The sequence below is a fragment of the Ixodes scapularis genome, unplaced genomic scaffold, assembly GCF_016920785.2.
Source record: "Ixodes scapularis isolate PalLabHiFi unplaced genomic scaffold, ASM1692078v2 PGA_scaffold0__279_contigs__length_252992795, whole genome shotgun sequence".
Lineage (NCBI taxonomy): Eukaryota > Metazoa > Arthropoda > Arachnida > Ixodida > Ixodidae > Ixodes > Ixodes scapularis.
In genome coordinates, this window is record NW_024609835.1 from 43,493,461 (window position 1) to 43,509,127 (window position 15,667).

A 15,667-nucleotide genomic window follows, 5' to 3' on the forward strand; every position below is an offset into this window, starting at 1 on the left:
TGTTCTGCATTTGTAGAACAAGACATTGCTCTGTCTTCTGCAAGTTTTCTGCAACTAAAATAATACTTCGCTTACTCCATTCAACCTGTCTTAACTAACAAAAGAACTACACTGGTAAAGTGGCAGGCAAAAAAAGGTTGTTTATATTAATGCTTTGCTCTTTTAGTCAATGTTTGACAAATTTAACCTCAGATCAAGCATGTACAGAAAATCAAAACCTAACAACATTACTACTCATATTGGTCACCCTCATTAAAATGGCAAAAGAACTTGTGACAATTGCATACAATACCTGCCACAACCACTGTGACAAAAAAAAAGGCAGTGAAAGAAAACCGACAGTAAAATGTCTAAAAGGACACTTGTGGCTGTTTACATGGTCCATATCACACTTCTAGCCCTCCTCAATGAGGAAAAGCATGAGAGGAGTGGCAAGGGGCAGAGAGTCAAGAATCTGACACACACTGACTAGCTTGACCTGTTATTTTCTTGTGTTTTGCTTTCATTCTCCAGTGCATCGGTTCATTTGGGACCTGTCTCGATGCTGCTTTCTCAACTTCAGGAGCGAGCCTGCGTGCAACATGACGCTTCGTGCAACAGGAGACTCCTTAAATGCTCTTTTCAAGACGGAGGCTTCCGACCTTTCAAAAATGCTCCTAACCTCATTTCTTGAGATTGGCAGATACTTGTGATTCTATACTCCGTTGCAACCTAAGAACGAAGGGCGAGGGTAATATGAGCCGGGGAGAAGGAAGCAGACGGAACCCTGGAGAAGAGAGGGGGAAACCTCCTTCTCTCTTTAGCGTTCCGTCTGCTTCCTCCTCCCCGGCCCGTCTTACCCTCGCCCTTCGTTCTTAGGTTGCAACGGACTATAGAGTTACACAATCTTTGCAGAAATCAAGAAAAATTAATTTAGCAAACAGTGTTACTCAACATTCTAATAAACCAAACCGGGAACTACAAATTTAGTTGAAAAAGCTCAATTTCGATGCTCAGGATCTTCAATTTAGTGCTGCAACACTATTAAAACACCACTGGAGCTTCACGAAATAGGCAGCACTTCACTCGCAACGTAGAACTGAGATCCTTATGGCAGAAACGATTTGTAATAGAGAAGTACACATAAAACTAAAACAGGTATCATGCCCCTTTAAGCTTTCATTGATCTGAACCTCAATGAATAACTCCTCTAAACTTACGTGCAAGTAATCGGCAAACCCGCGACGAAAAGCAATAAATTAAGACGCAAACAAAATATCATCCAAAGTAATATGCACATTCGTATAGCCTACATGTGGCTTTGTAGCTTTCAAAAGATAAAACTAGAGGTAGCTATACCTGCAAAAGGGAAACACATGAAAATTGTAGTAGAAGTGAAGCTGATCATAGAACTGTTCTTGTTGCCTAATCCTCAGAGTGTCACGACATAACCGAGCTCATGCACAGTTCGCCACCTGTGGCGGCAGCACTGGGCATGCGCTCAAGCGGTAGGAACACTGCGGAAAGTCATCATTTTGAATAGAGCTGGATGAACCAAGCTTATGTATGTAACTGAAAGGATCAGCCCTTTGCAGTCATTAAAGGCCAATGCACAAGATCACTTTAATCCGGCTGAAAATCCCCCCTTTCCGCCCTTCACCTCACCTAAATGTAACTATCTCAAGAGTTCTGTGCAGTGTCGGGGAAGGCACGGACGCAGAAGCGTCGCCCCAGAGAGTGTTTTCCTTGCACGAATGCTAGTGCAACTTCAGCCTTTAGCATGGCTGCACTCTTGAGTTTGTGCCTTTGACAGCATTAAACAGAACTTGTGAGATGTATGATCCCTCCATACAGGGGATTTCCTCCTTTCTGGTCATGCATCAGCCTTTTAACTATTCTTGAGCCTGTCTGCATTTAGAGTTGCGAAGGTCTAGATAGCTAAGCTTAGAAAAAAGCCCCAGACGCACACTTGGTGCCATGAAGCATTGTGGTGGTCGCAGGCCCCAAACGGGTCCTAATAAAAAACATACTTATCCATTAAAAAAAAAAAAAAAACTTTTTAAGAGCTTGCACTTATTTTAGAGTTTCAAACGACTTGCATTAAACTGTTGGGTGTGACCTGACAAATGACTGCAAAAGGATTGAACAGGATTCATACTTGAGTAGGTTCAAGAACGATCATGTCAGAAAATAACGGGTAGATAAATAATTTCAATCTGCGACATAAAAAAACCCAAGACTTGCAATGACAGAGCAAAAGTTCATGTGGAAAAACCTTTTTAAAATGTCAGCTAAAAAAGAAAACTCCCCCACATACTAGTTTGCCATGCTTTCTCCACAAAAATTTGTTCACCAAGGTCTATTTCTCCCAAAGTGAGTTCTTAAACAGTGTTAAATTACGTTGCACACTATTTCCATGCCTCCTAGTCCTGTCATCATTTCCACCATCAGTCCATTAGTCTTCGTGGAACAGCCCTATGTATTGCACTCCCAACAATGCATTGCACAGCACGGATGCTGCTCTAGGCTCTCAGGAGGACTAGACAACCTCTTGGGTGTTTGGCTTGACAAGAAAAAATTACAGCTGCTGTAGCACATTAAAAAAAAAAATGCCAACATTGAAAAAAAAAAAAAAAATGTTGCCTTTAGATTTTTTGCATAGCAGTTTGCCTGCAAGAAAACTAAAGGGTGCACAATCTAATAAAAAGTAGCAAAATTAGGTTACATACAATTTTGTTAAAATCACACACACAAGCAAAAAGAATCATGCAAGTTGTTCAGGGGTAAAGGTATTACTGCAATAAACAAACCTAGCTATCCTAAAAAAAGGTACACTACCTAGTTGACAACAGAAACGTAAACGTGGTAAAGTGGACCTCAAACACCGCTCATCTAGGGAGAGCTGCAAGAATATTTTGTTCACCCTTCGAGAAGTTTCCTCTCCCAGTCTTAAAGCAGGCATCCTGCGAGGAGCTGCAATGTCTTCCATACACACCGCTCCATTCCCCACTTGGGCCTCCACCATCCTCACTACTGCCACCGCAAAGGAAACACTCCCTCAGGGGGAAAACTTGAGATCTCCAGCAGTCCATTTGCACAAACTGTGCTAAAATACTTCTAAGGAAATCTTTATCTTCAAAAATACAATAATTGTTCAATCTATGCCTCTCAACTTCGGGTGATTAGGGGTAATGTTAGCTTTTGGCTGCAACACGATCCTTATAGTACATGTCATGGTCACAAGCACATGTATCAAGCACTGTAGAGCCTAGACAAGGTGCATGTTTGTTCATTTTTGTTGCATTTGTCCCTTTTTTAGTGCTCGACATTGCCCAGTGTCCATAGAAAAAAACAAGGAGAAGGCAGAATTCCCATTTTCTTCCATCATAAACTGCAAGCAGCCACACGCAGCACGTGAAGGCTCCGATTTCTATTACACCGCAAAAAACAGCGGGTGGTCAGTACCTCTCTGTTGCTGCTTCCGACCGCCTACCATCAGGGTTTACAAGCTTCTTTCTGGACGAGTTGAGTCAAGGTCATTCCGCGAAAGAATGCCTTGGCTCGTGACACAATGGACGCAGCTGGAGATCGCACATTTTGCCCCTGCCAGGAATGCCCAAGAGCGTCGCACCGGAGAACTCTAAGAGTCTTTTCCCAACACATTTCCCCTAACCCTTACCCTAAGAACCGTCGACAGTTCCCCTAGACTCCCCGCTCCCTCCCCTCCGCGGTGCCCCTGCGAGGACTCGGTACATTTGGCAGTGGCGGCGTCTGCGGCAGCCGGGCTGAGAGGGAATCCGGGCGTGCGGTGCGTGCGTCAAAGGCGACGCTTGGCGGGACGCAGCTCCACGGCCTCAGGGGGAAGGTGGCCCGGTTGCCGCGACGACGAGGGTCCCGAAGAGGACGAGGAGGCTACGCCCCGGCTGTAGTGACCCCTCCCCTGGCCATAGCCATGGGACGGCCCTGCCGGGGGGGCCGTGGGGCGAGGGCCCGGGTACGGAGGGGGAGGGCCCCCGGGGACTGCCGCTTCGGGGGGAAGGCGGCGCTGCGGGAGGAAAAAGGCGCGCAACGTTAGCTCGCCCCAGCCAGATTCCTTCAAACGGCTCTGTGCGTCAAAAAAGTAAAATAAATAGTGAAAACAAAAAAAAAAAGTGCACAAAGGAACAACGAAATGAAGTTGAAGAAATGCGCACACATGGCACAAGCACTAGCTGGTAGCGGATGTTTATTAAATTTTCCAACGTCGCAAAAACCGTTTCGCACAAACACACTTTCACAGTATTGTGAAAAAAAAAAAAAAGCGACGCAGCATCAAAACGTAGCGGGAAGTTATCGCTTTTCATAAACTGCTGCTTGGTAAGGCAGGATACAAGTGAGTCATGAAAGCATGCGACATAAATGGGCAATGACAAGAGTCGTGTACGCTTTCAGAGGCCATTCATCATTAGGTCGATCAACCAGCCAGCCCAGCAATCCACTATTTTACAGCTAAAGTACCATGGCGATTTCTCTAGGGAGAACTCGCAGAGTAAACCCGGCACATTATCTGTGTTCAAATGAAAAGCAAGAAATTTTGCTAAACATTTTGGGACAACATAAGAGTTACTTCCCCCCTGCTCTATGGTACAGCAGCGTAGAAACTTCCTCGCAGTAAAGCAAAATGTGCTTTGCCTGTTCCAAATGCAGCTGAAATTTAGGTGAGCACCTAAAGCTGGGTCTAACACATGGGCACTCATGTTTATGCATTTTACCAGTTCATAACCTTGTAGAATGTGCCCAACCTCAAACATTTTTCACATGCACTTTCAATGAACACCCACCGGTCCGTCCACATTGTGTCTGACTTAGGGACGTGATTGAGCCAAAAGAGGCGCCCAACTTGGACCACGCTGTAGACCCACCGTCTACAACGCAGCACGAGTAGATACTTAAGACTAGGTCAGTGAATAGGCTACCAGCAAGTTAGTGAAAGTAGCCTTGTTGGTACAAATACGACCAATATCCTGTCTTCACATTTGAGGCTTTTAGTTTGCCATTTGTTGGTGCAAATACGACCAACATCCTGTCTTCGCATTTCAGGCTTTTAGTTTGCCATTTGTTGCAGAGCCTTAGAGACCCAGTCTGCAGTAGTGTGACAAAGCACCATCCTGGGACGGGAGCCGAACCCCACCTTTCTCCGGAAGGTGTCCCCCGGCCTGCGTAGTGTGTCCGCTATCCTGAGGGCAGGGGCCCTGCGGGGGTTGCTGCTGGGGGTGTGCACGGCGCAGCAGCGGATGAACACCGCCATCACCACTATGAGCGCTATCAGCATGAGCAGCACGGCCCACCAGTTGAGCTGCAGTGTGGGGAGAGTAAAATGCGCAGCCCTTCAGTATCTCAGATTGGGCGACAGCTTTTCATGCATCTCTCTTCAACACTCACACCACATATTCTATATCACTGCCAGCCACTACAAAGTGCGTTCATATGCTTTAGTAGTCCTTTTTTGCCACAATTGTATATTGTAGTGCAGGGCTGTCAAAGGAGTGGCCCGCAGAAGCGCTCTCGGTCTAATCCCCAAATAGTTGGTCAATTTTTTTTCGCCAACCTTAATTCACAAAGTTATTTCAGCTCTCGTGAACAACATAGCTTGCTCGGCATATAAAAATCATTAATTGTTGTAGCTACTATGAAAAAAGGCCCTAAAGTCCTAAAGGTAAAAATAACATATTCTGAGTTGCATTTTATAAAGTTTAGATCATGTATAGACCGACACGCGGAGCGGCTCTGTTTACCAACACGGCCGGAAGGCCGCGCATGCGCGGTAGCTATGTGGGCAAAAGCATCCCGGCTCTCCGTGTTTTCGCCATTGCGCTCTATGGCGTGCGCTCGTTGTTGACGTTGCAGGGACGCTTGTATCTTTATTTGTGCGTCGTATTTCCTCATAACGTATGTCGTATGCTATGCCCGACTATTTGAGCTCGTTGCCCGAGCCTGAACGGTAGCGGTATCGAAACAAACTGTGCGTGGACGGCGTTGCCTACGAGGATCCGTACGCCGTAAACAAGGCCTAGCTGTTGGACTTCCGACGTAAAGTTGCTGCCACGGAAGTCGACGGCTCAGGTCGTCGTTTATTTAGTTTTCGCCAAGTCAGTTCACGGCCGACAGGGTGCAGGCCTACAAGTCTCTCAAGGCCTACGATTACATCGAGTCGGTTTCCGCACTGCCGGCGGGATCAGCAGACTGTGGGTCTGCGGAAGTGTGTGTATTCATTAATTGATTAAATACACAGAGCGTCTTCAAGTCAAGGTATGATATTTTTCATACCCTCGTGACCACAAGGCATTACAACCAGTAAAGGTTTGTCCGTTCTGCAGTCTTGGCGGTAACAGGTTACAAGTAACGGCGTTACCAGGAACGCGTTACTTTTTTCAGTAACGTAGTTCCCTACTCGCTACGTTTTTGACACAGTAACGGGTAACGTACTTATGCTACTATTTCAAATAACGTAGTTACGTTAGTCGTTACTACTTCCCATGTCTTAAAGAAATCGCACTTCAATTGTTTCCGTGTTTTAGGCGTGAAGCCATGTTTTCTTTGCGATTTTTCTCGTAAGTATTTAGGTGAAACCGTAAAAAGAGATAAAGTATTTATGTTCAGCTTCTGCTTGATATATGACCTGTATCGTCAAAACCGTAAAATGTGTTAAATCATAATTTAAAAAAGGAACGCAGAAGTAACGTGCCTTACTTTTCATCGGTAGCGGTAACGCGTTTCTTTTATATTTAGGTAACGTAGCTCAGTAACGCGTACCTTTTATTTGCAAGTAACGAGTGACGTATTTCGTTACTTTTTTTCGGTAACGCCTACAACTCTGCCGTTCTGTCGCCGATCCCCTTCTGCTCGGTAGCACGTGCGTAGCGAGCCCCCGACAAGCGCTTGGCCGGTGCGTTGTGCGCGAACACCGTGGGAACAAAATCCGGGTGGTCTTGATCAGACGACGGTTTCCCTGCACATAAGCAAGCCTCGCGACGGAGATTGAAATGGAAGCCGCACTTGCCTCCAAGAAAGTGTTTGCCGCACAAACGGTCGCTCGCGCGAGGCGACCATTCTTTTCGATCCACGGATATTATCCACCTTCTATGCCTTTCAGAGTCTGCCGGGAACTTGTGGAAACTCACTCCGCTGCTTTTCTTGTACATTTCGGTGCAATTAACGACAACACAGCTTCGCTACATGCTGAAATGCTATGACGCCCATGCGAAACGTGCGCGCTTTTGCCCACACCCCCCGGCTCCGGCGCGATCGCAGCGCCGCCGCAGCTCCGTGACGTCAAACCCGCGTGTCGGTGTATACAGCAGCACTAATCATGGGGCACAGTAGAATATGCCAAGATGCTGCAAACAGGAACTTATCACTGCATTTTTGATTTTAGTTTAGACTGTTGGGAGCCAGGACCTCGGTGTGACGTTATCGACCAGGGCCCGAAAAATTACGGCGTGGTATGCAATGGCTTCACGCGCTACGCCGAGGGCAGGCATCCAGTAATTGAAACCAAAATTGCTAAACGGAAAGAATGCACCAATGAACAACCTAAAGAGACTCGGTAAATTCTATGTCGCAATCCATGATGAGTAATGCCATACACATAATTTAAAGTTAAAAAATCTTGACCCATTCCACTCTGTGAAGGTGGATGAAGCTGTTTAGCACACGACACAGACGTAACATAGAATTTTGAACAAAGGTACAAACACATTTATTGCCTTGATCAGTGGTCATAGTGACGAAAGGTATGCACACACATTCATTGTTGTCTTGATCGGTGGTCATTATTTAGCGTGGACGACTATCGCCGCCCCAAGAACTAGACGCGTGACGGGACCGCCACCCAACAGAAAGTAGACACGCGTGACGGGATCGCCACCCTGGGAGAGCGGAAGGAAAGGAATCTAGGCACGCAAGCACATGGATCTACAATAAAGAGTGCGGTGCGAGCATAGACTTGGCCGACGCAAATCGCACAGCGGCAAATCTTTGAGAAACCTTTATTATCTACCTGAGGGTCTACTGACCTCGCAAATGGTGCCTATTGATAACTAATCTACTGAAGAGACCTACTGCTAAATTACCCAAGCATCAAGGAGAATGCAGAGAATGGTGTTCCACGTGCTGCAAAAGCCGGCGTCTGCAGTAGTAACTGTTCTAAAGCAAAAGCCGAAAACAAATGGCATCTTGCGCATGCGTTCGTTAACGCCGTTTTATTTGTTATTTACTTTGAATCTTTTATACGGAGAAGGCGTGCGCATGTGGCACCAGCGTCTGCAGCAGTAACTGTTCTAAAGCAAAAGCCTAAAAAAATGGCATCTTGCACGCACGTTCATCAACGCTTTATTTTGGTTATTTACTTTGAATCTTTTATACGAGGAATGTGTGCGCGTGCGGCGATGCGAGCATAGAGCTTTTGTTGATGCACATAAAAAATCCACAGAACCCTAGCCATAAAAAGCTTCGCTGTAAAAAAAAAATGCAACCTAGGCATTTGATGCTTCCACACCCTCGATACCGCTTTGAACGCATGACTTTCGAAATGGCCCCAATGCACAGTCTTTCCTTCATGCACCACCCTTTGAAAACCAATGAGAGTAGATGACAAAACAGTGTGGTTAACATAGCATGCTAAGTCTGGTTCACACATTAGCATTTGCTTACGACCGAGTTCTCGCGATCTGTTACCACGAAAGAACACGCTGGCACCATCTACGAGGTGGCCCTGGAACTGTGTTCGACAAGAGCGAATTCCTGTATTTGCTGCATCAAATGTACATATTATTTATAAAAAATGGTTGTTTATAACTTCTATAAATGCTTTTTGAGCCAATAAAGAATGGATGATGTGCGGGAAAAAGTAAGAAATGCACGGAAATCACGAGTGTTCCAGAATGCACTTGGTCATAAGCAGTTGCAGGCGTGTGAACCAGCTTTTACGTGAACCAGGCAGTACGCGCCACCACCCTCCTAACCGTCAGGCGGAGGGGGAATGGCCGCCTTCCCTCACCGTGACCCACTGCTTGACGGTGTGCAGGGACTGCTTGTCGAAGAGCAGCCGCTTGAGCCGGGCCAGGGGCCCCTCCGCGTCCACGTTGCGGCACTTCTGGAACACGTCGCAGTAGCCCTGGAAGCTGTTGCAGGGCGAGCCCGGTCGCAGCTTGATGCCCCGGATCTCCCGCATTCGCTCTATGTCGTATGTGCTCTTGCACGTCTCGGGCCGATCTGCTCGCCGCCGGAAAGGGAGAAAGCGAGACGAGGAGACACGGTCAGGAGCAGTCCCCAGGATCTGATGCGACGGTGCAATGTCCCCAAAAGCATGCAAAAAGCGTCTCGGTAATTCAGACTCATTAAAACCACTTTTGAAATCGTAAAACGCCGTCGCTTGGAAAATCGGTGTTTCGGCGTCCATGGCTAAATAAGAATAAGGCCATGTGTTGCAACCTGTCCTAGTCCGCGGCTGACACTAGGCTAGAGCTCTGCACGGGTCTGGGCTAACCCGAAAGCCCGGGCTGGGCCAGGTAGCGTGCACTCTCCTCGGGCCGGGAGCAAAGCAGCAGCAGTTTTTCCTGAACAGAACGAGTGCACTGGTGCTTCCCAAAGGCTGCTTCAGATTTAGGAGATGAGGTATGCCTTGACGGACAAAGTGTCTCCAGCCGGGTTGGCCTTGGGGACAGACTGAGTCAGTGGGCCCGGGCCTCAAAATGCAGGCTTGCGCAATGTTCTCCACAAGGTGGCATTGTGGTAGCTGATGGAGGGCTACCTTTCTCTAGGAGAGGATTAGGGTCTGTGGAACCACATTTATTTTCTGCCTAAACCCTTTCCGCTTGCAACAACTCATATGCAGGCTGTCCTACAAAGATAGACCACAGATTTTCTGGGAAATCAATATATTGCACACAAACAAATCCAATTGGTCCTCATTAGAACATACTTTGAGAAACACATCCAACATTTAGAATAATTAAGTATAAATATTCAGACGTTTACCTGCCCAAAAGAGCTTTAATTATAACTCTACGAAACAATATCTAAAGCTCCTAAATCAAGTATACTATTGGCGAGCTATAAAATGCATGCTTTGTTCCTTTCGCTCGCAACCAACACGTGTAATTTGGAGGCACCGATAGGTCTTTAAAAATTAACTGTAAAGTTGCATTAAAATTTTAAAAACAGAATAAAAAAATTAATTACTTAATTATTATCTTAAAGGGATGCTTACACGAAATTTGAAATATACCCGTCGTATTCACAAATAAGCTGAGTATGATCCACAATATCCGTAAATGACAATTGCACATTTGTATTTTAAGCCTAATGGCTGTATTTTTCGTTATAAACGGCCCGCTCTGGCAAACGCTCGGAGAGCAGCCAGCGGAGAGCACGTCACATGCACCGTGATCGAGGCGTAGTTTGTCTCGGGACATTGCGCCTGGACGCACCGGACGTTGCGAGCTAACCCAGCCAATCCTGCTCTGTGAACAAAGCCCATGATACACTTTCCGGGTGTCGCTGTACCCCCTCACCAAGGTCACGTGACATGCTCACGGCCTTGGATGGGCCCCGATGGCTCGTAGCATCCGATTAAAGCAGTCGAAGCACACCAGCGATCCAGCCACCGCAAGTAACCCTAAAGCTGTCTTTGTACGAACTTTGAGTGAGGGGTTGATCTTGTATAATCTTGTAAAAGGACAATAGCGACTTCTTGGACACACAGAAGAGTCTCGGGGAAAGGGGAGTTCCTCCTTCAGCTATTCTCTCGTCGTGGCCGGAGGCAAGACAGTTAATGTCACAACCTGTCAAGGATCCTAGATGGGCATTACAAACGAGGTGTTAGTGACATCCACCAGGTGCTCTTTGCCAATCGTTTAATTCGTTTTAAAATTCTTTTTCGTGTCTTTTTCAACAAGTGATTGGTGTGTCTGATGAAATAACGCTCCATTGAACACGAATAAATAAAGAAATAAGCGCCGAAATTTTGTTGTAGTATCCCTTTAAGAAAGGTAACTGGAAACTCCTCTCTAAATGTGAGCCTTGGCACAAAATTACGGAGCAGAGAAAATATTAGCATAACATTAAAGGGTAACTTTGGTACATTTTCTTGATTTTAGGGTAACAACTGCTTTTAGTGAAAGAAGTGTCCCTGAATCGCAAGGTGTAATGTTTTTTCGGTGTCTTGCATAGTTTATTTATAGATATCTCAAAGTACTGTTTTGGGGGTCTACGGCGAAACCAGGACTACCACCTCCAGCATCGTGGCAACCCTTGTGATCAGCTACATGCCATCGTGTGACGCAAAGTTTGTACCACAGTACCACCGAACGTATGACTGGCCTAGTCGCAAGAGCAGTTCCTATCAGTCGGGGTAAAATGCTACGGCTGTTTTACAGATTTGTTCAGTAAATACCAAACATCTGAAACCAATATTTATTCACCCATTCATAAACTTACCATTCCAAAAAGCGAGTTTGCCTCAATCAACTTAGGCTTTGCGCAGGGTCAGAAAGACATCTTCTGAGAACTACAATCTTGGTGGTGTGTAATGCACATCGCAGAAGCATTGTGGAAGCTCATGCTGAGCGGGAATAGACTAAACTAGGGCCGCCAGTGAATGCCACCTCCAGCACCACGACGTGCTTAAGCAAGTAGGAAGTCAATAATCTCTGTGCGCGATCGCCGAGGAGCACTTACGAACAACGGCCCCTAAACCTTAATATGACAAGCAGAAATCGTTCGCTGGGGCAGCTGAAATTGCAGCAGAAAAACACAGCGCAAGAAGCGATAGTGCAAAAAGTAACCGTGACATCTGGGCACAAGGTTGCTCGACAAACAGCCAACCCGTTGAATGCCTGCTGAGAAGGTGGGTAGCATTTTTAACAGCCGTTTTAGAGTGGATTATAGTTTACCATTAGTGTAACATTTTGGCAGTGCTTGTATTTAGTCTCCGTAAATGGATATTACGGCAGTCATTTATTTTGCTTCGACTTTGACCTTTAACAGAAAAAAAAAAATTCCTTGACACACTGCAGTATGTTACACCAACAATCCCAATAAACATTGTGAACCAGATTAAGCAACTTAACAACTTAATAGAAATTTGAATAAATGAAGAATAATAAACATTTACATTATTGCAATAATTTCTTGGATACACACCTTAGTAGTCATGTCCATTTGGCTAGTTTCGAAGGAAATAAGTCAGTGATTTACATGTGTCTTCCGATGTCTGTGTTCGGTCCAGTTTTTGTTCCTCGTGTGCATGAATTTGATCAGCTGTCATGTGAATTGTGGTGTGGTCATCCCAGCTTTTCTAGAAGACACAGATTGCGTTCTCAAGTAAAAGGTAACTGATACAAAGTCGGGGCAGTCTCCAGCAACCTTCATTACTTAATCTACAACGTTAACTTCAAAAATACTGTAAAACCCTTATTTTTGGCAGGCTCTACTTTTTGCAAATCAGTCAGACAAAATTACACCCACTAAACTTTGTGAATTGTTCAATTCGCGAAAATTAAGGGCTTGCAAATATTAAGGGTTTTATAGTATTTCTATGAAGAAAAAAAAACTAAAATGGGCAAGCATTATATACTTTATGAGGTACTAACTGCATGCAACCATGCCCTTGCATTGTTTGAGGGTACCTACCCTTTCCCAAAGACATGATATCGCTAACAAACATACCGTAAAGTTGCAAGAGAATGCCTGCCCCCGAGAGAATGCCCACCCTTGAGAAATCGCCATCCTGTTTTTCTGGTTTAATATCCAACATTAAAATTCCGAAACATAGCCCAACCCCCGATTCCTGTCTGACGTCACGAAATGTCCGACAGGAATCGCATCGACCACGCAATTTGCTGTACCGGCACGTCAAACAAGTGTTTTCGACTGCAATATCGGCTCTTGTAACACGTGAGTTGTTCCTGTGTGTATGTTGCACCGTGAAATGCGAATCTGCGGTATCCATTCCCGTAACATAAAAGTGAGTTTTTGTAGATTGTTTCCGCCATCCCACAACGGCTCTCCGCAACCCGCTACGACATTCAGAACTCTACAGTCAAGGCTATCGGTGTACAGGCGGAGTAGCGGCGGCTTTGTTGAGGAGGGCTTAAGGCCTGTCCAAACAGGATACTACAAAACTCACGACTCTGGCAAATCGTGCCGCGCTGCGCTTCCGACCGTCGGGAGGAAATTTCCTTCCGTCAAAGCCCTGCTGGGAGAAACTTCCCCGATCAAATCTCCCCCTCGCTTCCTCCACGGTGGCCTTGCTCTGTTCACCACATGGGTCCGGAAAGGCCACTCACACGCTCTGTTGGCTGTCGGTCAATCGCTCAAGGCCTCCGCCGTTTTTACAAGTCCCGAAAACGGAAAAGGGAAGATTAGAGCATGAGGGGGCAAGCCAGGCGAGTGCACGTGGTGTCCAAGGTCGTGTCATCTTCCAGGTCTTCCAGCAGTTCTGTGGATTGGATTGGATTCCTGCAGCTCTTGTTCCTAACGTACCTCGTATAGACAAACAAACCTGGTTGGTTTGGAGTTTAATAAAATAAATTATATATTCTTAAGTTCTCAGTGTTTCTACATACAACTAAAAGTCTCAAAGTTGCGCACTGCACTTTAGGTTTTTCAAGCTACGAACGTGGATCTTGACAAAGAATGCTGAGCCAGGGCGGCCGAAACGCACCCTTCGATGCAGGAATGTCCTAAATCCACTCGAAGCCGGACCTCCTTGGCCTTCGAGCTGAAGCGACAGCGATACGCGAGGGCGTCGGCGAGGTGAGCCAGACGCAGGTGGCATGTGACTTCAAATCCCACGAGCACCGACGTCAGAGAAAAGTGGAGGAGGCAAGGAGAGCAGTCGTGATCGTTAAAATTTTCAAGACGCCTGCAAACATTTTCACGACTCCTGCAAACATTTTCACGACTCCTGCAAACATTTTCACGACTCCTGCAAACATTTTCCCGACTCCGACAAATCGTAAAAATAGAAGCGTCCGCTTCAATTTTCACAATTTGTCGGAGTCGTGCGTTTTGTAGAGTCCTGTTTGGACACCCCTCTAGAGGTGCATGAAATGAGGTCTACAAAAACTCTCTAAAGTTTGTAGCAGATTCGTGTGTTTTTGTCCGCGACCTATGTGCGCGATCTCGATTCTGCGCGAGTTGGTCCCACGTATATATTGCATAGTGGATTACGATTAGTTCGCGATCTGTGGTATTTGTTTACTCAACATATGAGTTTGTAGTGGATTCCTCAGTTTTTGTCTGCGATCTGCGCAAACGATATCGGTTCCCCCAACAGGCAAGTTTGTAGCGGGTTCCTGCACGTTTATTGCACCATAAAACTTGAATCTGCTGCGTTCGCAATTTGCGGTATCCTTGCCCGTGACAGAGGAGTTTGTAGCGAATTCCCCCGCTTATCGCGTCGTGAAACGCCCCGCAATATCAATTCCCGCGTCACATAGTTTGTAGCCAGTACCAGGGTGTTTATTATTAATTTTTTTATAAAGTTTTGCTGTGGTACCCCTAAATATAGCCAACCCCATGTTTTTCACTATTTACACCTTCATTTTGGGTGGGCGTTCTTTTGGAACTTTACGATAATACATTTTCTAATGATGATGCCATAAGCTTCTTCTTGACATGGACAAACAAAATTTGCATGTTAGAAGCCAAGACAACAATAATTTGATTAAAATTTTTACATTATTCCTCTATGGACAATGTAATAATAGTAGGTACGTGCAAATAGTGGTTTGAATTGAACAGCGGTAAACCATTTGTAGCCTCCACAGTGCAAAGGGAAGCCATGACAACTGGTTCTCTTCAAAGTGTGGAAGATAACGATGATGCTGTACTATTTGATTTGTATCACTATTGAAACACCCCTAAACATTAGTGTTGAAAATGTCACCTTTTCATCAACCAAAATGATTCAACAATACAGGTATAAACACCACGTTTTCATACATTCATTCTTACCTTGGGCAAGACAAGACTCGAATTCACTTAAATATGATAGTATAGTCATGCTCATTTTACTGATGCACTTAACAATATATTTTCTTAAACCCCTTTTTGAGTGTTGGTTTTATTTTTTCCGAATTTCACCAATGTACCTCCTGCTACAACCCTCACTTGAACTAAACTAAATAAATAAATACAACACTAGAGTGCCAATATTACATATTGGGTCATAACTTCATTTAATAGAATTTCTTAAAAAGCACCCAATAGCACCACTGCCATTAAACCAGAGCACCAAAACGTTACACATGGTTGGAATCGGGAGTGGTTCAGCCTGTGAATCCTCATATGTAGATGATACACTTCTGGAATTAATAATGCGCACCGTCTGTCAAAACTTCCTTATCAAAAGGATGCCACATCTGGCGCTATAATAATGTTCTCAAAACACTCTATTCCAAGCTTAAATATTTTAGAGTTGTAGATTGAAGTTGCCTGCCTGACAACTTCAAGTCTGTCGGAGAATTGGTTCGAGGATTTCTAGGTAGGAAACTCGAGGAAAGAAAAGGCACTACCTAGTAGGAAGGGGATTGGAGAAGCTTCTTTGTACTAACCTGCGGGTGAAAGACAAGTCACAACGGGCACAAAAGGGATGTTTCTCGAGTTCAGTCTAGGCCATTGTAGCTCAATGGAGCCAACAGGA

At 45.4% G+C, this 15,667-nt stretch overlaps 1 protein-coding gene across 1 annotated transcript in view; it reads right to left on the bottom strand.

Moving 5' to 3' along the window:
- Window positions 1-845: 845 nt before the first annotated feature.
- LOC8042795 (disintegrin and metalloproteinase domain-containing protein 10) overlaps window positions 846-15,667 on the bottom strand; it is a 36,761-nt gene continuing 21,939 nt past the window's right edge. The window contains exons 13-15 of the mRNA XM_040499019.2: window positions 9,017-9,231; window positions 5,150-5,314; window positions 846-4,024 (exon numbers count right to left, since the gene is read on the bottom strand). Of these exons, the coding sequence (XP_040354953.1) occupies window positions 3,797-4,024; window positions 5,150-5,314; window positions 9,017-9,231 (608 nt within the window). The 3' untranslated portion in view covers window positions 846-3,796. The remainder of the gene's footprint in view (window positions 4,025-5,149; window positions 5,315-9,016; window positions 9,232-15,667) is intronic.